The sequence below is a fragment of the Pocillopora verrucosa genome, chromosome 1, assembly GCF_036669915.1.
Source record: "Pocillopora verrucosa isolate sample1 chromosome 1, ASM3666991v2, whole genome shotgun sequence".
Lineage (NCBI taxonomy): Eukaryota > Metazoa > Cnidaria > Anthozoa > Scleractinia > Pocilloporidae > Pocillopora > Pocillopora verrucosa.
In genome coordinates, this window is record NC_089312.1 from 11,836,271 (window position 1) to 11,859,552 (window position 23,282).

General features: G+C 39.6%; 1 protein-coding gene and 1 pseudogene across 3 annotated transcripts; both read right to left on the bottom strand.

The window, feature by feature from the left end:
- Positions 1 to 787: 787 nt before the first annotated feature.
- Positions 788 to 3,865, bottom strand: LOC131772601 (uncharacterized). 3 transcript variants are annotated; one of them, XM_066173351.1, is made up of 5 exons: positions 3,738 to 3,843; positions 3,347 to 3,389; positions 2,481 to 2,683; positions 1,774 to 1,805; positions 788 to 1,072 (listed from the first exon to the last, which is right to left on the bottom strand). In XM_066173351.1, the coding sequence occupies exons 1-5, from the start codon at positions 3,804 to 3,806 to the stop codon at positions 931 to 933; spliced, it is 489 nt and encodes a 162-aa protein (XP_066029448.1). In that variant the 5' UTR covers positions 3,807 to 3,843; the 3' UTR covers positions 788 to 930. The 3 variants fall into 3 exon arrangements, with proteins under 3 accessions (XP_066029448.1, XP_058944544.2, XP_058944543.2); XM_059088561.2 differs by lacking the exon at positions 3,347 to 3,389 and having other exon boundaries at positions 3,738 to 3,865; XM_059088560.2 differs by lacking the exon at positions 3,347 to 3,389 and having other exon boundaries at positions 2,481 to 2,728; positions 3,738 to 3,863.
- Positions 3,866 to 9,606: 5,741 nt separating this feature from the next.
- LOC131772580 (tudor domain-containing 6-like) lies at positions 9,607 to 22,943 on the bottom strand (annotated as a pseudogene).
- Between the last annotated feature and the right edge of the window lie 339 nt (positions 22,944 to 23,282).

Below are 23,282 nucleotides of genomic sequence, written 5' to 3' on the forward strand. Positions count from 1 at the left end.
AGCCATTTTGAAAGTTAGAGAAGGGGTTTTGTATGGAAGTATTGCTTTCCAGTATCGATTTCCAATATCGTTTTCCATTCCAGCGATATTCAAACTCTTAACTATTGACGTGAGCACTACCACCTTAACAATGGCAGCACCGCATACTGTCACGCACTGGATGCAGTTAATTGTTTTGTTGTCGATCATCTGGCAAAGTTTGAAATGATCGGTAAGATTTATTCAGTTCTGCTTAAACAGCCATCTCGGTTATGCTCATAGTGCTACTTCTTTCAAAATTTTCATTTTATGGCTGTCCACGCTGATTTCTGCTAAAAAAAAAACCTCACCTGGTGTCAGATTGTCTTTAAAATACCAAAAATGATCCTGTAGGCATGCAGTGGTATAAATGGGAATGGAGCATTTGAAAAAAATTAATTAAAAAAAGTTGTAATTTTTTGCGCAATGCAATGTTGGATCGTATGACGCTTCACGTTTACTATTATTATCTGCATGATCCCCTTGGGATTCCTGCGAACAAAATGGCATGTAATAGTGGCAACCATATGATGTCATATCATCATGGCGCCTACCGGGAAATTCAAACACCAATACTGCTTGTGTTTGTACAATTTAGTTAATTTTTATTTTAATTTAATTTTTTTTTAAAGACTGAAGACACTTTCATCTGTTTAACAACAAATTGTTTTAAAAGTGGAGGCTTCTTTTTGCCCAATAACTCAAAGGGTGGTGTCTCTATTTAAGGGAACACATGACTACAGTGCCACGGAAGACAGAGTGCACCACATAGTAGGCCAATAAATATTTTATTGCCTTTAATTGTTAAATTATAACAACTGAAAAGGTGTTTTAGAGGGCTAACAACTTTTCCAAAGCAATATCCCTCTGCATCTTGACACATCCAAGAAATTTAAAACCCTCTTTTAAATCTCATGAACCTTGATAGAATCTCTGTTCTTTGCAGTTGAATTCCTCCATCTGCATAGTGGCTTCTAAAAATTGGTTTCCCTTTGCTCTATCATCAGACTCAAGTAAGGAAATGAACTGGGTGACATCTCTTGCAAAGTTTTTCCTATGTAACCAAGTAACAGAAAAAAAAATTTTATTCATTCCAAGTTTTCATCTTTGATCTTTCTAGCTAGCCTGAGAAGGCCTTGTTTTCGCAGAAACCTTACAAAATTTTCTCTAAATACTCTTAGTGTCATCAAACTTGAACAAAATGATACTTATGTCCCACAGAAAAACAAAACAAAAAGGTAAAATGTCGACAACTAGTAACCATGTTGGGTGAACGGCATTATTGTCATTAAATTGCTACACCCCTCATTCCTTTTTTGTGATATAGAGTTTCTCAGAGATACTCAAAGTTTAAGGTGGTAGCAATCCAGATTTGCTCTCTAGTGGGGGACAAGATATGTCCCGAATTTCAGTCAGGGTAACACTATGCACAGAAAAGTACCATCAATGCCATAATCACACCTTGACAGCTCAAACATTCACCAGTATACCAGGCCATTAACAACATATCTGACATAATATTTTTGTTTGAATCTCTCCAGCATGTCTCACTCTCTTTATACTGGTTAGTCTTGTTCTATGATACACTTTTTGTGATATCCTACCTCGCACTGAGAATAATAGGGTTTAGTTTAACTTGACCATCTGTACAATCAGAATATGTCATTCAATTTTATCCATCTACATATTTCTAAGGTAGAAATAATATAAATAATAATCTTGCACTTCTTAATAATCAAACTAAAGTGTACTCACTTTTCAATGCCAATTGCTCTTTCTGTTTCCTCCTGTGGAAAAATAAATCACAGTTTCATTTAAAAGAAATCTGAAAAGACCAAGAAACAAACCCTAATGCTGACTAAGGAGGAGTTCAAAGTTTATATAACTTTGAGTTACATATACTAGATCTGATGAGGGTGAGGAGGCAAAGAGCACGAGCCAAACTAACATGGACAAGATTGGTGGATAAACAATGAGACTGCATGAAACTAGGACCAGATTCAACAGCTGCCAATGGACAGGCCCCATAGGCATTTATTGGTAAGTCACAGAAAGAAATGATTTTGTGGGCCCAGAGGCTTGGAGTAAGGGAGAACACTGGCTGGCAGACCTACCAAATGGTCAATCAATGACACACTCTGTGCCTAGGCAAAACCAAAAGGAGAGTTGACAAAAATCCACTGGCGGAACAAACCATTGGTAAATTATCAAAAATAATTTCTAAAGTTAAAATTTGGAAAAGAGGTACCTTGTGTGAGGAAATATAATTGTAAAGACCTGACACTTCTGGATCAGATACCCCACCCCAGCCAGGCAAAGTTCAAATTCCCCATGCCCTTGACATGGATGTGAGTTGCCTGGAAGAGGGGGAGGGGAAATTGAGGCTTCAAATTGATGGATGCATTAGGATACTGCCATAACAAAGAAATATTTTATTTAGGGTTTTGTACTTAATAAACAACCTTTTTCTGGCGCAGATGTTCAGCTGTTGCTGATAGCTCTTGTCTCTTTTTCGATGAAACAACTCCTCGGATACCAAACCATCTAAGGTCTAGCTCTTTCTCCGCCAAATGCTGGTTTTTAAGCACAACCAAGCCCTGCAGTGATTTCAGTTCTTCTGCAAGGTCTTGAAATTTTCGCTGGAAGTCCTGGATTTCACCATTTACTAACAGGATATAACAAGAGAGTCTGAGAAGTGAGTTGATGGGATCTGTAAATGGTAAATGTTTTTTTTTTAACAGTAAAATTAAAGGAATGGGTGCAATATCCTGATGAAAAAACTAAGTATTCTTAAAATTGTATCTTGCAACTTGGTTAATTCTTTTTTACTTTAACCAGCCCTGATTATAGTCTTAAGTTCTTTTACTATAATCAGCCTTAGTTGTAGTCCAAAGATACGCCTAGAAAGCTGCCAAGCTTTGTCTACATTAAATGTAACTAAATCAAACTTAAAGAAAAGATTTACAAAATTTTACATGAATTGACAAGAATTAGTGTAAAATTCCTGGAAACTGGGTGAGATGCTGCTCCAAAATTTTACCTTACACACTACAGTAGAGCACTCTCAAAAGAACTGAAAAATGGTTAGAGTTTGTGAAGTTTGAGTAAGATGATAGTAAATTACTGAAAAATGGGGTGAAAGGATATCAAATCTTCTTCAAGTTTTCAGGGGGGTTCAAGTTCAACAGGTTCGATTTGGTGGGGTCCTTCAGTAATTCCACTGCTTGTTCACATCTACGAGTTTATTCATCTTGAGGTAGCAAAATCAAAGCTTTCCCAAACACAAAGCTTTGCAGGCAAGGAATAACACGTCAAGAAAAAGAATTACCAAGGTTTGAAGCATCAGTTTGGTTAACACAAACCAAAACATGCTGTGAATGAAGAGGAAAAGGTGGGAATAAATGATCTAGAGAGCAGAGGTACCAATTGTCAGAACAGATTCAGATTCAGGTTCAGAACAAAAGCTAATCAGTCTTGAGATTTCAAATGTTCAGATGAAAGGTGCGGTTAAACTGCAGATGGCTTAGAACGTAATTTTTTAAACAACGGCTAAACTTGTTCAATAACCGGCCCAATGGGTTTAATGATTACGCCATTATTTATAATCACTGCAGAGTTGAGCGGGAACTGCGCGCCTTTTATTTGGTTGTTTTGTTAAGAGGTTTCGTGAACATTTAGAGGTGAAATTTATTCTCAGTTGTATTGACTCAGCTACTAACCTTTCCGCAGTATGGAAAACCGTTCCCGAATCCTCTCCTCAGACTGTACAATTTGCACGAACAAGTCATTAAGGACACTCATGTTACTGACCGATGGCAGAGTTCCTGAACTTCACCGCCGATTTGAGCCTGCTGCATGTGAGCTTTTGCGCATGTGCAAGATCAGGGCAGCGGAGGAGAGAGGTTGATCGATGAACAGAACCGGGTACGGGCAAAGTGTGATGCTGTCGACTGGAACCGGCTTCGAACAAACATTGGCTTATCCTTTAGGTTTTTTTTTCTTTTTTTAACATAGCCAGTGATTTTAAGGAAAGTATTATTCGCTTCCATCGACGATTGATGCACGAGAATTTACCTCTGCTCAGTCAGTTTTGAATGGCAACGAAAGCCATCGTAAGTAAATTCAAAATGTATGTTTTGAATTTGTGAGAGTCTGTTCGTTTGTTTGCTGCTATGACGTGTGTAAAACTTGTCTTTCTTCCACCGGAAAGCTGAAGGCAAATGAGGCACTTAATCTGGACACAAGGGATTAAATGCGGCGTTTACCCATTGATTTCCGCCGACTTCTTTGCGAAATAAAGTAAAATTTCCAAATTCAACGGACTAGCTAAGACTAAGTGTGTTTGTAGTAGAAGAGGGTCCCGAATAAATGTTTTCTCAATCCCGTAATCCCGATGGTTTATACCGGCCAATCCCGATCATACAATTTTGTCTTAATCCATTTCCTAAACATGGGTAGGCATTTACGGTGGCTGATGATTTTCTCAACCTGCATTGATCCGTTGAAGTCTATGGTTACCGTAAGGCGTAAGTTTATCTCTCTTCACCAAAGTAATGATATTGTTCATTTTAAGAAGTTTTCAAAGTTTTGCACTAATAACGTTCGTTGGTTACCGTAACAGCTTCCTTCTGTTAAACTTCGATCACGGACAAACGTATTAGTACAGACAGGTCGGTATCAAAGAAATGAATAACAATATCAACAAGTGCATAAAAACAAAAGGTGATGGCAATCCCATAGTTTCATAACATGGAAGATAAAGACAAAGCAACTGAACACAATTCTGCTGTTGAGGAGAATACTTCTAACGAAGCGGGAACCTCTTCCGAGGTGAAAATCAGCCTCTTGTTCCAAAGATGGAATGTCACCATTATCACTAGGGGAATCGTACTTTTTTATTCCATCTTCCTCTTCGTCTTGTTTTTCCGCTGTTTTCTTGCTGCTACTCGAAGTCAGAGCGTTCGAAGCGGACCAGTTCGATCGGCTTAATTTCTCTCTGATAGAGGAACGAGAGGGGAGTTCCAGTTCTTGCCATCGTTGTTTCCTGTTTGACAGAGCGCTGAAGCACTGCTGCGACAAATGTTTACGCTCAGTCTCTCCTCTTCGGTATGCTATGTGGTGCCATCGGTACAGGTGGTAACGGTTAAATTAATGGTATGGCCGACAGGATCATGGCACGTTCAAGCACAGGTTATCAAGAATTTAATTTGTTAAATAGTACGCCGCCCAATGGGTTTTCCTTTTTAAGCCTTCTTTAGCTACATTAGCAAAGTTTCTTGGGTAATCTAACACCGTGAAACGTTGATCTTTGTGATGTCAAAAGATTAACTGAATATTCTTCACGTCTAGTGTCATGCAACTCAACACGTTAAGAGCGTCAAATTGGTATAATTATGAGACTTCCTGGAGGTTTTTCAAGGGCGTTAAACATTTCAACTGACGTAGCAGTCTTAGATGCCTCGTTGCCCTCCGGGCCATTAAGGATTTTTGGTAAATTGGCAACTTCGCTTCTGATATAATTTTCATTCCCGCGCAATAACAGCCCGACCGCTGCCTGTTCGCTTAGTGCTTATCATGAACTGAGAAAATAAATTTCTTCATAAATTCACGTCAACGGATATCCCGGTTCTTGGTTCGTTGAAGTGATTATTTTCCGAATCCCGCTTCCCAAACCCGCCGATTCCCGTATCCCGCTCATAATGGCAGTCCCTTCTCACTTAAAATTCCCGGATCCCAGCCTTTCAATAATCCCAGTCTCGGATTAGGAACCCTAGTAGAACTCACAACTTAGCGCAACGTTTTACAAAAAACAGATTGTTTTGGATAATTCAGACATAAAATGAAAGAACGCTACATTGATTAATTTAACAGTAACCAAATACCTCACGTTTTAACTTTCTTAGTTATTTTTTTGAAAGATTATTAAATAAATCACAAACGGTTTATAGGCCACGTGTCAAGTTATCAACCCATTTTGTGAATAATACATTTGCCTGTGCCACCACAGAACTCGATATATCGGTATCCAGTCAATTCGCCACCACAACAAACTCGCCACCACTTCCATTATGTGTAGCCTTTCGTATGAAATTCACATTAAATGAAAGCCTGGATGTAGTGGTACATTGCGAAAAGGGAAAGGGATTCAAAAGATATGCGTTGCCTCTCAATTATGGAACGTTAACCATTAAATGAAATAAAATTTGTTGATACCACAAAAATTACAATCGGTTTGCGTAAAGCGAAACCAGAGTGACATTCGCAAAGTGATTTTCCACGATGTTTATGAAATCGTATGAAACTTGCATCAAATAAAGGCTAAGAAGTAGTAGTATACTGCGACAAAGAGCGTGCACAAATACAGCAAAGTTGAAAGAAACACACTTGGTATAGTTATACCATGGTATGGTTATACACTTGGTATCCTTTCTTTGTTTAAAGCACAAAGAATGTCGATGTGACCTTTAACGCGGGTTCTGTCCTTACAAACACAATTCGGAATACAGTAAATGGTTTGAACCCGGGGGTAACATGTAATAGTGTAGTTTGATCTCCGGGTGAGTGTAGTCCTGAGAAGGACTGTTGTCGGTAGTGGTGACTGACGTTTCGACAACCTGAGCGAAAGTCATCATCAGAGTCAAGTGAAAGGTTGTTGTCAGTCGAATGTACTTAGTCCGGTTTGTGTACACTGATTGGATGAAGTCTTCGTTGTAGTTGTTCTTTGAAAAAACACGGTTAAGGTACTTGTTCTAATTGCGCTCGTCGGGTAAGAGTCCTGATAGCAGTGGCTTTGTGTGATGTCGGGTTGTAGGATGACTTGTGCAGTAATCTGTCGGTATGTGTCGGTTTCCTGTAAACTGTTGTCCGTAGTGAACTGTCGTCACGGCTTACCAAGCAGTCTAGAAAAGGTAGTTTACCATTTTCTTCGACCTCTCTAGTAAACTGTATGTCAGTGTTTTGTTCGTCAAGGTGGTGGTGGAATGCGTCGATTTCGTCGTGTCGTACGGCGGTGAAAGTATCGTAAACGTAGCGTAATCATGTTATCCTTAGTAGACTTAGGTAGCTCTCGTTGTCGAGACTTCATCCAACGTAACACTCACAGACCTACTACTACTACCGAAGCTACCGACAACGCAACTCCTACGACCACAGCTACTATACCATACATAAAGGGCATATCTGAGAACATCTCACGCATCCTACAACCATTCAATATCCGCGTCGCTCACAAACCTATTACCACACTACGTCAGTTACTGACTTACATCAAAGACAGAGACGCACCGAGGAATAGACAAGGAGCAGTATATAAGATCAATTGCTCCGTTTGCCACGCCTCCTACATCGGTGAGACTGGCAGAAACCTCGCAACTAGACTGACTGAACACAAACGAGCGACGAGGAAAGGCGATGTCAACGATCACATTGCTGAACATCACCGATTTACGAACCACACTATTGACTAAGACTCTGCGCAATGCCTAACCTACAGCACCAACTACTTTCAACGACTGACCCTGGAAAGCTGGTTTACGAACTTGGAACAGACTCCCCTCAACAGGCGTCAACCACTACCGGCACCATACAAACGACTCATCCACGACATTAACATTACAAACGAACCGAACAGAACGACCTAACTTCACTAACGGATCCATACCGACCAATCACGACTGACCTACGCTACTTGAGTCTTACAGCTAATAACATCACAGCAAAACTGACCAATCAGTGTACACAAACCGGACCAAGTACATTCGACTGACAACAACCTTTCACTGGACTCTGATGATGACTTCCGCTCAGGTTGTCGAAACTTCAGTCACCACTACCGACAACAGTCCTTCTCAGGACTACACTCACCCAGACGTTTGTTTTTAAGATTCGAAATATAGGCTGTAAGAATTTATATCTTTGGAATTAGCAACTACAACAATTCAAGAACATTAAGCAGAACTAACGACAGGTTCATCCTCGGAGACCCAGGGGCTGCGAGTCGCTTTCAAGTCAGGCCGAGAGAGCCCCTAGGGACGTTGTCTTAGCAGGCCAGTTCCAAACGGTCGCAATCGCTCTGGCTTCTGATTGGTGCCAGAATATCTTTGTGTTTTTCTGCCCGATCAGAGAGAAGTATGCTTTAGAGTCATATTTTAACACGGAGATGCAAATGAAAGTTAGTTGCTCGCCATACTTGTTTGGACCATTCGACGAAGCGTTGCTCTAGGTGCAAGTCTCAGCACATAATGTAAGAGAAATCGTTCATGTAATAGTGTAGTTTGATCGTCCGGGTGAGTGTAGTCCTGAGAAGGACTGTTGTCGGTAGTGGTGACTGACGTTTCGACAACCTGAGCGGAAGTCATCATCAGACTACACTATTACATGTTACCCCCGGGTTCAAACCATTTACCAGAAATCGTTCAGATTATCCACAACATGATTACCCGTAACCTCGAGTGTCATTGACACGATTATTGTACAATCTGCTGCTACATGACGTCCCTGGCACTGATTTCAGAAATTAACCGAACGCCTCCGCGTAATCAGAAGAGATAGTGAGTTGAATGTATAGTCATCTTTACTAATTCTGTTTTTTAACACTTCAAGAGATCTTCAGAGCCTCATGGTTGTTCGTTTACATATATGTAATGGCATGGTGATCCAAAAGTGCGTTTCAATAAAAGTTTACGAAGTTAAAGATATAATTATAAATCTGTTATCTCCCCATATCTGCTGCTGAATTTGCCATAAATCATAGATTTGTCACTTTTTAGGTAAGATTTGGGGTTAGGAAGAAGTAGGAACAATCGCTATTTCTGCAAAAAGACAACAAGGTCATGATTCGAGGCGAAAGCAAACATTTAACAACTTCAGACTTAAGTTAAATTTTAGTCACTTTCGCTAAAAAACTATTGATAAATATTAATGCACACATGAATTCATTGAGCAGCTGACAAGCCTGTCGAAAACTTGCTTATTCATGACGCATTACTGGAAATTTTGGCGACTTCGTAACACACCAGAGGCGCGGACAGCGCTCGAGCCAGTACTACTCTGCGTCATACATTGCACGAACGGCGGACCGCTCGTTTCATCGCCCAACCTCTACCCTGTGTTGCCCCTTCTTTCTCGCCCGTAGATATGCTCTTTATGGCTGTTTAAAATTTTGGCCATTTTCTGGCCAACCGTCGATTTCTTTCCGTTGCGATTAAAATAAAAATTTTTAAAGTTGAAATTTTTACGACTTACGGTTAAAATCTGTCAATATCTTTGTCTAATGGCCGATGTTTTTGCTGTTTTACAGCTAACAATTAACCCAATGAGATCCCCCCTTCAATACAGCTTGTCTCAAGATACATAATAAGTTTTTTAAAAAATCAATAATTTCGATTGTAATTTGAAAAAATCGAGTTAGCTGATGATAAGCTCGCTTTTCAAAATTAAGCAGAGGAATAGCACGCAAATCACTTGCCAGAATAATCCATTCAAACCTTACAAACGCCACCGTGCGCTTGGTCAGATCAACACAGTTTATTCAAGACGACCCTCTAAAAGTTCTTTGTTGTTGTTTTAAGTCACAAAAAAATTCTTAACCCAGCTTCAAAGTTTGTTTACTTTTTTGCACCAAATTAGTATAGTTAATAACATGATTTCGAGTGCAATTCAGTGACATAAATTTGTCGTTGACATAATTAGTCATTGGCAGCAAACTTAAAGTTTTTTTGTTGTTGCTGTTTTTAAGTCGCAAAAAAATTCTTAATCCGGCTTAACGAATTGTCAACTTTTTGCACTCAATAAGTATCGGTAATACCATGATTTCGAGCAAAATTCGGAGTAAATAAGCACGGGTCAATTTTTCAAAGACAACAACATTGCACGAGCCCGAGGGCAAGAGCAATTTGTAGTGTTTGAAAAATTTACATATGCTTATTATAACAAATTGCACGAGAAATCATGTTAATACTTGTTAATACTAGACATGAAAAAACATCGCAGAAACTCCAGACAAAATTTGAAAGCGTGCTACTTTGATTCGTGCATTCGTGTTACATGAGAATGCACTCGTTTTCAGCCAATCAAAAGTGCGCAATTTTTTCATGTACATTATAAACTGTATTATCTTCCATCTGTTTGCGTAAGTGAAACCTGCATTTCTCTCAAGCAATTAAAATTAAGAAATTTGTCCATGTATATCTTTGTTTGTTTCAATCGTACGAGTGATAAATTACGAGCAAGATAACTCACCTAACAATATAAGATAAAGTTGAGCGCTTCTGATTGGCTGAAAACAAAATGCACTTTTAATATAACATGAGTGCAAAGTTGTACCACATGCGCAAAGTTGTAACACGGGTACAAATTACAAAAAGCAAAAATATCAAATTACAAAAGGTTTTTGGTTTGGTATTGACATAATAAGTCCTTGGCAGCATGAGAAATTAGTTGTTGCTCAAGAAGAGTATAATATAGAGCGATTTTTCCATGGAAAGTGCGCATGATAGCAATTTGTTATAATAAGCACATGTAAATTTTTGATACGAAGCGGACCATCGGGAACATTCCAGTCTTTAAGTAATACATTCAACTGGTCTGGCTAACGATGAACAATTGTCACCTTCAACTTTCGGTTTACTGTACTTTTGAGCGAATCCAGTGCTTCTTGACTCCAAATCTGATGTAGACGACGAACGTTTGCAAGGCTTAACTCAAACAATTGTGCAGGGAGGTAAACAAAGTCGTCCTTCAGAGATCTCATCTTGTCAGGTGATACCGTTTAACTATTTCCAAAGTCTACAAACTGAACTAATTTCTTTCTTGATTCAAGTCATTCCAACACACATGCTCTGTACCATGTATCATCCTGCGAGAACAGTACAGAACAATCCTCACTGAGAATGAGAATAAACGTTAAGAAAGGTGCCGCAGATACACAGTATCGGTTCTTTTGCTCCGTAAATAAACGTAACATGTTGTGCGACTCAGCATGAAGGACTTGTCCCCACATTTCCCCTGGATGTGTTACCTCCGTAATTACAACATCGAAGTGTTCGTTTGAAAACAGAGTTTATACCTTCGAGTAAACGGATTGCGCTTGAATGCGAGCAAGATCGTGCTCGACCATATCTTGATTGACGGAAATATGAGGAGGCAAATTTCTTTGGTGATGTTCAAACAGATGAACGCCTACGCTTTCTTCAGAAACGTTTTCAATCTGAGCAACAAACGTCTCACCCAATATGCGCCCTCTTAAGAAGTTAACCGCATCGGACGACCATGACTGCGACACGGGGAGTATGCCTGTCAAAAAACACTGCCTGGCTTGCAAAGGAAGTTGTGTAAATTCAGCGGTAATTCGTCTTACCGAATCAACTGTGACTGAGTCTTGATTACCATAATCCACGAATAACACTGACATCCTGGATTCTGACAGTTCCTGTTCAACTGCGGCTCGATACCAAACGCCGTCTTGGTTAAAACGGGCGCAACAAAGCTCCCCCAGAACTGGTTTATAGGGACTATTCTCTACCTCACAACAATAGGTATTTAATTTTCGTGAAAGAGCATCAAGTCCGTGAGCGTTTTCTTCGTTCAGGACTTGAAAGAAAATCTTGTCTGGTCGTTGAACCTCACTTATAAGAACTTGGATAGAGTCGCTCTGTGAAATATCCACCAAAGGGATTTTGGACACATAAAAACGATTGCTGTTACCACTAAGAGCTTCAAAGGCAAACTTCGCTGTCCCCGAAGCGTGGTACCTTGTATTTACTTCTTCCTCAGACGTATAAACATCTTTTGGTGCACTTGAGAAATCTTGCCACTGAGCCATACCGTGATTTACAAGAAACTGGTTCAATGTTACTTGTTGTGGGGTAAGTGGAGATATAGCATCAATAAACAGCGATTCATTTTCTTTCTTTATCACTTTCACTTCCAGGCGGCTGAATAGGGGCACTTGGGAAAGCAACGCTTTACAGGTATCTTCCGCCCATCCAGTCGACTGCACAGGACCGATTCCGTATAATGAGCACTTTAACGCCATAGGTGGCAGCTTCTGAAAATTTTTCTCTAAAGGTCTTATTTGGGATGACGAACAGACTTTACTGTTTCCATAATCCAAATAATGAAGGTTAATTGAGCCATTCGCATTCACACTTTTGATGAAAGCTCGACACCAGTCCCCACTTTCGGAGAAAAATCCAGCACACAGAACGCTAGCCTGGGCCTTGAAAGGAGGATAATTTGTATTATTATAGTGAGCATTCAGGTTTGCTGACAGATGCTTCATCCTTTCAACTTTCTCGTGGCTCAAAATCTGAATAAAAAGTGAAGAAGGAGACACAACTTCGGTTAGCATGGCATGAAAGGAATCGAAACCTGCAACTGACTGGATAGCTGGCTGAAATACGAGGGACTCAATGCTCCCGTGAGGTTTTGAAGTTGATGCATCCTCCAATGAATTCTGTATTTGCGAACGTTTCATCTCAATTTCCATTTGATTATCTTCGCGTTGGCTTTCATTTACAACTGACTTTGGAGCGAGCCCTTCGTTCAGCAGTAGTTGACTAAGAAACTGAGGCTGATCCTTTGAAACCATTAAGTCGACAAGTAGCATACCACGATGTTTGGCCATTATTTTGGCACTAACATGTTGAAAAAGGGGAACTTTTTCCTTAATCAGTTCCATTGTTTTATCTTCCCCTCCAGGAGATTCGGGTCGTGGCAAATTTGCTAATGAGCATGGTAGAGCGAAAAAAGGGTATGTGGTTAGGCTATCCATCAGAGGCTGGATACTTGACACCGGAAGTTTCTCTGTGTTCCCAAAGTCAACGTAATGTACCTCCACCAAATTCTGAGAAGTTACTTCTTTGATAAATGCACGGCACCAGTCACCCGTTTCGGTAAACTGAGCAGCACAAAAATGGTTTGGTTGAGGTTTGTAGGAACTTGACGGTGACGAATGATAAGACGAATTCATCTTCTCTGAAAGCTTCTGTAAGCTAAGGGCAGTATAAAAGTCCATTACTTGTATGAAGAAAACACCTGATTTTGTTACCTCCGTGATCATAACATCAAAAAGTGAATTGTCTTGTGGTAAAACAGCTGCCTGAATTGCGGGGCAGAATACCAAGGACTCCAGTGCGCTTGAGGCGTGCCCTTTACAACGGCCGTTTGAAAGGACATTTCGGTCAACTGCCACCAATCGTCTAGCTGTTGGCGTAGATTCTTTCACATTCAGATGCCGATGTTGGTAGCCTTTCGCCATTGCTCTTGCTAGCCCCCGATTTACCAGCATTGAACTTACACTTTCATCTTCTACTTTCACCTCCAAAAATAGTATTCCTTTCTGTCTTCCAACCAAGCGAACTGTCCGTCTACTGAATAACGGAAGATGGGCTTTAACGAACGCCACCGCTTCATCAGACCATTCCGATTTGTCAAGAGAGACAATATTTGCCAACGAACATCTCAGTGCTAAAAAAGACAAGGCACTGGAATCAAACTGAGGAATTAGAGGCCGTAGGCGATTTGGTGGAAGTATTTCAGTGTTTCCGTAATCTACATATTGCACAGAGACAGACCCATCAGGAGAGACTCCTTTGATAAATGCTCGACACCAGTCCCCGCTTTCAGCAAAGTGCGCCGCACACAGGCTATTCTGGCGTGGAACAAAAGGTGGGTAGGTCGCTGAGTTATAATGCAAATTCATATCCTCGGTCAACTTGACAGCAATCTGCAAAGATCCTACCGTTCCTAGCTGAGAGAAAATAAGCCCAGGAGAAACCACTTCAGTTACCAGAATATCAAATTCAGAATCTTGAGCCAACGTCACTGCTTCGATGGCTGATTCAAAGACAACAGATTCTATTCTTTCCTTTTCAGTCATGTCTAGTATTTGATCTTTTGGCAACGAACCTCCCCCATCAATGTTGGGCCATAGTTGGCTCAATGGATCTGTGACAACATTCGAAGGGTCTTTGTTCACTGAATTTTCTCCATTTCTCAAACGCTGTGGCGTTATAGATAGCATCTCCCTTCTTGAATTAATTTGTTGTTTATGACCCTCTTTGGGTAAGAATGGATCGGCAAGACCTGAGTAAAGTTAAGCATAAATACTTTGGTTAGCTTTGAGGCACGCAGACCTGGATTCCCTCAGGCAAACCTGGTATCCACTATCTACAGAGCACGTGAGCAAAGTGGAAATGGTCACAGAAAAGATATTCCCCCCTTACGGTCGCTAAGAGAAAGCGAAAGCTTTTATTCAGTTTGGGGAAAATCAATGACTAACATTTCTTCGTGATCACAACTAGATGTCATCTCTCAGTTGTGATATGTTTTGGTAATATGTGCCGTCAATGGCGTCTCAGAAAGGCTCCCATTAATGGCATAAAACTTGAAATGGGGTTTGAACTGTCCACTAGAGGCCATATCTGTTTGTTCATGTAGTTGTACCAGACAATACTGAACAGTGAACATCCCACACAGCAAACGGTAAGCTGCCCCTTAACATTTTTTTGCCCGCTCGTGGCAAAAATATTTAAAGGATAATGGGCACAGAAGTCTCCAGAAGCACGATATGCTAATATATTTATTCTTGGACATTATCTGTTCCTTAAAACTCACAGTTTTCCTCGAGCTACGCTCTCGGAAAACCCTTCGCATCTCGGAAAACTCTTCGCATCTCGGAACAGATAATGTGCGCGAACAAATATCCATGCATATTTTCGTGCCAAATGAAGACGTTTCAAAGAAACCAATAAAAAATAACTTATTAACATATACCTGCCCCTATTAGTGAGTTGGCTATTGACTCCTCTCCACCACGGTTTGGATCAAGTAATTCAACAATATTGGTGACTCCATGCGTGTAAACAATCCTACACAAAAATGTTCTATCAGCCACCAAAGCCTTGAATTCTTGTATAGCCTCCAGGCTCCAACCCTGTGTCTTTGGTTTCTTCACACCTGCTAGTGAACAAGTCAATGAAAGTGGGGGTAATCTCTGAAACTCTTGAGGTAGAGGCCATACGTTGCCTTCTTGCACCACTTCACTGTTTCCAAAGTCTACATAACGAACCCTGTAGCCATCGAGAACTTGTTCTAAGACAACAGCACGATACCAAACTTTATCCTGCGAGAATTGGGCAGCGCACATATCACCGGGAGAAAGACGTGCTAAACATTCGACAGTACAAGGATTCTTGGATAGGTGATGATTTAAATTGTCCATTAATGATCTGAGCTTGTCTATCAATTGTTTTTCAGTCTTCATTGCGTAGAATTCCCATGGATTCACAATGGCGTTGACGACGATTTCAAATGGCACTTTACCTCCCTTTGATTGACTGTGAAGTCTAGGAGGATTCCTCCCTTCCTCATACGGATGAGTATTCAACGGCCTCTTCGCAGAAATGTCGCCAAAATAAGGTGACTTGTCAGAGCTGCCTATTTGTTCCGCGCACACATCGTCTTGTCCATGTGATCCGTCGGCTTGATCTCCTTGACTCTTTATTTCAGCAAAGCCAGCTTTTATTAGGGTTTTATTGACTGTTTCACACATGCGTGTTCCATGAGCAGCTGACAATTCCACAAACAATGTTTCATCAGCTTGTTCACGTACTCGAATTTTACACCTTTTCGCTAAGATTTCACTCTTTAGAAAAATGGTTGATTCCAAAGACCAAACACCTGATGGAGAGGTACTCGTGATTCCATACAGGGACATCTTGAGAGCTTGTCTGGGAAGACTGAGTAGGTCCTCTGTTATGCGACGTATTTTGTGTACTGCGATGTCCTCCTGATTACCGAAGTCTATGTATGTACATCTCATGGTTCCTGCACTGATAACCAAGTCAACTTTCACTCTATACCAGCAATTGTCAAAGCTAAATTGGGCAACGCATACTTCACCAACACTTGGCGCATAATTTTCAAACACAGAATCACGGTATGTCGCTTGAAGAATACTCTTGAGTTGGTTTCGTCTTTCAAAGGCGTCGGAGGCACACGAATGAACCCACACGCAGCTTGGGTTTTCAACTTCTGTAACAACAACTTCAAAATCTTCTGTTGAAATTTTATCCATCTGGAGCTGCTCAAAAGGGATTCGCACGGGACCCTTGCTAGAGGACGGAAGCTCTGAGCAAGATGTTTCTGAATCTGTAACGGCCACTTTTGAAGTACTGACTGATTCTGGGGATAAACTGGTTTCTGACTTTGATTGGTTCACTTGGCTTTCTTGGCTTGACTTCAGCAGACCCGTTTCGGCATGTAGCACCTGAAGACCGGAGTCTTCGTGCATCAAGTTGCTTATAAAGGATGGAGATGTTGAGGTATCAGCGCTGTCGCTGTCTTCACTACTATCCACAGTCGTCACCGGATTTGGGTCAAAACCCATCATCTGGGCAAACATCTCAGCATTCTGTACATCAAATTCATCACTCTCTGCTACCCTCACACTCTCCTGAGCTACTTTCTTAGAGATCTTTTCGCCATTTTTTTCGGAATTCGTGGGCGTCTCAGAGATAGTAGGTTCCTTACTTGGATACGTTGAGTCCTCACAAGGAGTAAATGGGTGAGTTGGAGTAGCTTGCTGCACAGAATTTGCTGCTCTGGTCAAGGCAGAAGCAGTTTCCAGACATGTTTTCGAAGTGTCTACAAGGGTGGCTGTTTTTCTCTCAGACCGAGTTTGTTGCCAGCAAGCGTGTTTGTGCTTCGGCCAGTCATTTCTCTGACAGTCTCGACTACAGTACGGAACTTTGCACGCTGAGCACCACTTATGTCCTAACTGGCCACAAAAGCTACATGGACTTCCTTTAGGAGAAGAGGAGAGAAAGAAGATATCAGTCAATGCTGTGTCAACAGTATGGTTGTAAAAGGCGTTTAGGGCAAAGGTTACTAAAATCGTGCTTCTGTATTGACTATTGGGTTAAACTTTGTAAGAAACCAACAGCGAGTACTCTGACTTCAATCTGACCAAGACTTTCAGTTACCTTCGGATATAAGCTTGGAATTAGGAAAGACACTTGATACGTCATCTAGAGCAGCTTTATGTTCACTGTTATAGGGCAAAAACATAATCATCAAAAGATGTGGATATGAGGGTGGTATGACGTAAATAGTGTCATAATAAACCACTCAAATAACAGCAACAACAAAAAGAAAATGAAATTATTGACGCAACATTGTATCATACAGAAAAAAAGGCAGACCTAGTGAAAGGAAAAAGGCTTGAACCAAGAGCAATGACCATATTTCCAACAAGCAAACAAAAAAACTGCTGGGATACTGACGATACACACAATAAAACTTTCACTTCAATCCAGAGGAAGTAGTTTTTCTTAGGATGAACTCTTATGATTCTTCCACGCTCTAACAACTTTCCCGCGTGCTTTAAGTTAAGTTCTTCATCTCACCCTCTACAATCTCGAGGTAATTTTTTTGAATAAGTAATCGAGCTTGTTTTAATTTCAAATTTCAGCCAATCCCCTTTCGCCCTGTGAAGGCTGTCTCTTCACAAATGTTTAACAGAAGTTTCCAAGTCAAAATCCTAATTAACATAATTTCATTGAGACCCTAGCAAACAATTCAAGCTCTCAACTTGCAAGTAGGATTTTGCTTTTACCTGGAAACTACTTCATGATCAGTATGTACTTCTTCTTTATCATTTACACCATCGCCCTTTTTCTCCACGGAGTCTGTGAAGGCCGATTTCTGCTTTGACAGTGCAAGTGCAACCTTCAGACGGTTACCATGCCCCAAATCAGTCCATCAAACATTTGTATTGCTGCCTCTGCGTCACGTACAGTATTAAAGCCCACAAATCTGAAGTAAAAACCGCACGAGGTTGCACTTTAATCATTCATACATTCATTTAAAACATGGTGGTACACAATATATGACTATTGTGAGAGTATGTTCATGCCATACGCCGCACGATACTTACTGTAATAATGGGAAACTGTCCTAGGAACTGTTAAAGTAAACGATTTTGATCAGATGTCGTCTCACAAAATTGAGCTTCCATCATAAGAAGCTCTGACTTATCTCGCTCTCTTATTTTCAAATGGTGTCCCTTTTGCCCATGCCAACGATAATAGTTTGCAGCAGTAAGTCGCTCAAAAAGGCCCTATTTTGTACCTTTTTTGCCCTTTCTGGTGGAACCTTTTTTAAACACTTGCCTTGTTCGTCAAAACAATTTTCTCTGGTAACCGTGATAAAGCATAAAGCAATTAAGTTGCTGTTCTGCTGCACGGAAGTGACTAGTTCCTGGCCAATAACATCCAAGTTGGCCAATCAGCAAGTGCAAAAAACACTGTTTATCAGCGTGGTATATACATGTAGTAATTTATGCCAAACTCGCTTTTAACATATTTGGCTTATTTCAGCTTGTTACAGATGTGATTTAAAGTTTAGTTATCTCTCATTTGGCTTAGACTAAAATGACTCTGAGTTGGACCCAAAACGTATTTATACCCATAAACATAGACAATAATCCTTTGATGCATGGTCTATAAGATAAGTTAAAGCCTAATGTTAGAGCAAATTATTTTCCTGTGCAAACAGCCCTAATGCACTATAAAAATAAAAGTACCTTACTTCTTTGGTTTGCAATATTTTTGGAAAACAATTCATCCTGTACAACTCAATTCACATAAGAAAAATATTCAGTTTGACACAAAAGTAGATAAGAAAAATGACTGCTACATGTATTACCCAATCTTAGTGCTTTTATTGCGCTGAGGAATCAATTTACAAGACCTCAGTTGGCCAGCCTGTTGGAAGAGGTTCTGCAAGCCTTCCTGCATATAAAACAAAAGGAAACATTCTTGAAGAGTGGAAGCAGTTGGTGTTGTGGGCCCTTTTTGTTGTTGTTATTATTTACCCTTTAACCCCTTAGAGTGCCTAGCATCTAATTTCCTCCACAATATCACCCCTGAAGCAAACATTAAGCTTATGAGAATAAAGAAAATGATACCAACAGAAAGAGGCTCTTGATTGTTAAACGAGTTCTCCTTGTCAATACCAAAGAAAATGTATGAAGGAGCGTATGGAGAATATGGATACCGATGTTGAGGTGCAAAGGTTTAACCCAAAGAGGTCCATCTGTTTGGGTTCAGTGCAAGCATTACCTTTTAATTTACACTGAGGTTTGCATTCCAAAGAGAGAACTGAAATTATATGTTTTCTAGGTTAAACGTAGTTGATTTTATGAAAAAGAGACATTTGTGGAATTCTAATATGTTGATCATTTCTGCATTAAATCATTGACTACTTAAAGAATTGTGGCAAAGTCATTGGAAGAAAGATATTCAGGACTTCTAGAATTAAGTTGATGAAACACTTGTGGCTGATTTGAAATGACTCTGGGAAGTTAGTTTATTTTGCATACAGAAATGTAGGGTCCTGAATTGGATCTGCTTTGAATTTACTTTGAGACTAAAATGTCCCTCAGATGAGGTCACCTACAGTATTGTGCAAAAGATATGCAAACCTATGTTGACAAAATTTGATTTAAGTCCAGGCTTCTTGACAAACTTTGGTCTGAAACAAAATTTGCAACAAGGCCTCCATCAAGCTAAAATATCACTGACCACCATTCTCACTGACATTCACCGAAAATGTGAAAATACACATTTGTAAATTAATCCTGTTCTGAAGTTTGCCATTTCCAATGAATGCAGTGCATCACACTAAGTATAGGTAATAACATATTTTGGGTGCAATTTGGTGTTAATAAGTACCAGTAAATATTTTACAGACAACAAAATTGCATAGACCCAAAGGGCAAGTGCAATTTGTAGTCTTGGAGAAATTTACAAGTGCTTATGTACTGAACAAGAAATCATGTTACTTGTTAAAAATTGACATGAAAAAAGCATCACAGAAAGTCAACACAGACAAAATTTTGACAGCACGCAAGCACAATTTTTAATTTGCATTCATGTTGCAACTTGCACCTGCACTTACACTTGTGTTACAAGAAAAATGCACTCATTTTCACCCAATCAGACAAGTATAATTTTTTCATGTATATTTTTAGAAGGGATAATCTGAACCAAGCAAATGAATAGTCACAAAACTGAGGCCATGAATTGAGAAATAATTGCATTCGATTACATTACAGTTGGTGTGGAAAAAAAAATTTTATGTTGAGCAATATATTTCCAAAGTCATAATAATCAGTTGCTAGCACTCGACACACTGATGTTAGGACTTAAAAGGGCCCATCTCAGAAAATCCAGCAAAAAACTGCAAAGCCCATTTTCCAGAAAGGCTTAATTCAAACCAAGGAATGAAGGGAAATCAATCAGTGCTAAATAATGCAAAACCATTAACTGTAAATTTCAACACAAAGAAAAACAATGCGAACATGTAAAGTGAACACATGAAAACCGAAGTGGGCCTACACCCATCATTAAAACCAGTTTTGATCACAGGAAAACACATTCAAGACAAATTTTAAAAAAAGGAAAAATCTATTTTCATGAGCTTGCAAACAGCTTAAATGTCAATAAATACTTCAAAATGTTCCATGTCCATTAGATTTTCCTTTTGTTTGACCCTTTCTTGGATTTGTTGAACACTTTTGTCTCATGAACTTCATAAATATTTACTCAACTTCTCCTTCTTTCATTTATCCAAACTTTACTCTGTTAAACTGGGGCTCTAATCATTATATGACAGGTAAATCAAGCATGCTGAGTGGAGAATTGTTTTGTTTTTTCTTTCCCAAATGGACTTTTGACCAAAGGCCAGCTTAAATAATTATGCTTTTCATTGCAAACTTTTGTTCAGTAGCAAAAATTTGAAGAAATACCACTCTTTGTTCTGGCAAAATGACATGAACTGCAGGAGAGAATCTTTGCTTGAACTTTCACACAAAAGTTCAATTAAACTTTGAGAAGAACAGTGAATGAAATTCTGTGATTTTTATTTGCATGACTTTGGCCATGCATGATGATTGACAGCTGTGCAATGTTGCAATGCTGTGTGGGGACACTTTCTTTTTTTAAGCCTTCTCTGGTGTGAAGATGGCAAACTCTGCTGTTATGAACATTATATGGCATGGGTTTATTCTGTAAAACAGCCCTGTTTACAAGTTTGAACCTCACATGCTGCCTAGCTAATAAAATACTCTTTAAGGTTAATGAAATGTTGTCCTTTTTTGCTCAGCTATGGCTTGCATTTGTAATAAATTAATACATAAATAAATCCAAGTGAAGAATGATCCTTGCAAGTGAGCTGCAATTTAAGCAACTACAGAAAGGAAGCCCTAACAAATTCAGGTTTTGACAGACTTCTAACCTGTGCCTCTCTGATACCTTGCACTACTAACAACTGAGCTACAAAACCACATGTTGGAGGCAAGGCAAATGTTAAAGGTTCTTCACATTTCTTCACTTGAATTTCATTGGAAGGGCAACATGTAATTTGTTCCACTAAAACTGTAAATTAACAAACTTGAACCCTTCAAACAATCAAGACTTATTTCATACCTGAGTCATTTGCTGTGGAATTTTGCCTACAAAAAGGCAAGCATCTTTTTCATTAATTTCTAGGGAAGACATCATGTGTTGATGCACTGACTCACTTAAATTCCTGTTCGAGATGAAATTATAAGTGATTCCATATTTCACTTCACCGCAAGGGGCCATAGCACTGTGCACAAAAACTAATTTAACACCAAAGTTTTCAAAAAGAGAAAGCTATGCAAGTATGTAAAATGACTTAAGTAACACCTTACCAAACTATTCATCATCAAGAGCCCAAATTTTGGCACTTTTTCCAAATTCTGTGTGACTGGTAATGCCAAGAGTGTACAGCATGTTAATCAGGATAATTGGACCTTGATGTATGAACAGTTGTTGATGGGGGCTAGCGTGCCTATCCTCTAGAAACAGTGAACTATAGTAATTGTAATTATATTTAATTAAATATTTATAGGAAAGTTGTATTTTTGTTCAAACAATATCACACATGTTCACACCCCCTTAAATATAAAGATTCTATTGTGGTCCAAATCAGAAGCCAGTTTGATAAATTTGACCTTATTAGAGACAATTTAAAGGGATACAAGGAAAATATTAACAACAAATTTCTCACATTGTAGGATAACTGCCATGATAAAATTGAGTTTAGTTTACATTGTTGTACAACATACTGAAGCTAGATCTAAGCAAAACACGCTTATCAAACACAAGATGGGAAGGGTGGGGTTGGGAGAATCCAAGAGAGTTATGTGAACAAAATATGCAGTTGAGGGTTTGCAAAACTTTGAGTATTCTCCAACCTCCCAAGTACCACTACCCTATGATACTGAGTCAGAATAAAGTGCACTTTAAAACTTATGCCTCATGACTGTACTTTAAATACCTACCCTGGAAAAGCATCTGCAAAATCTGTTATGCTTGGTTCTTTATAGCTGTTGAATGCTTTAGATTCATAGTCATCAAGCATTGGATTCCAAGAATCTAGATCTTTCAATTGTTTGTCATTTCTGGATGTATCTTCCTCAGACAATGTGCTAAAAAAAAAAGAGAAAAGGAGCAAGAGTCTAACATCAAGCAAAACTTCCAGAGCTGTGCAGAATCATTGCCTGACAGGCTTCTGGCCCAGAGGACAGGCCCCAAGGAGGCACAATAGAGTCCCCAGCGTATAGGGAGAAATATGAAATGATGTATGACCAATAGAGTAGGTGGAAAAATCTCTTTTTGTCCTGAATGTGGCATGGAGAGGCAAGGTTCCGACTGGCTGATGTTTCCAGGATCCTTGGCATTTCAGACAAAACCATTCATCATCATAGACTTGAGTTTGGACTGCCCGTTGAGCAAGATGCAGAATTTTCTGACATATCCCATGAAGAGCTGGACAGCCATGTTCAACAAAATATTAAGAGTTACATGTACACCAAGTTCTAGACTACATTTTCTTCAAGGCAGATTGTAGAAAAGAGGATTGTATTCAGCCAAGACACATTAAGGAGTCATTAAGAAAAGTTGATCCAGGATCAACAGCTTACCTAAGATACACAAGCTCAACATACCATTAAGACCTATTGTATCATGTATTAACACCTTTGCTTACAATTTGTTGCCTCACCTAAGTTGATATCCCATTCCCCTTAGCAGGCAAGTCAGACTGCTTAGTTATTTACTCTAGACACCTCACGTGTAGAGTTAATAACACTATGTTAATGCAAGGTTAAGTTTTATTTATTGTGACCCTCACTGGTACACGCATAGGGTCAAAGAGGCTATCTATGACTTCAT

Bases quoted from the DNA above. Each gene is read 5' to 3' on its own strand.
- LOC131772601 (XM_059088560.2), bottom strand. From the start codon at position 3,819: ATGAGTGTCCTTAATGACTTGTTCGTGCAAATTGTACAGTCTGAGGAG. The intron at 2,729-3,737 runs GTTAGTAGCTGA...TACCATTTACAG, and splicing joins GTTTTCCATACTGCGGAAAG to ATCCCATCAACTCACTTCTC. The intron at 1,073-1,773 runs GTGAGTACACTT...TTGGTTACATAG, and splicing joins AGAGCAATTGGCATTGAAAA to GAAAAACTTTGCAAGAGATG.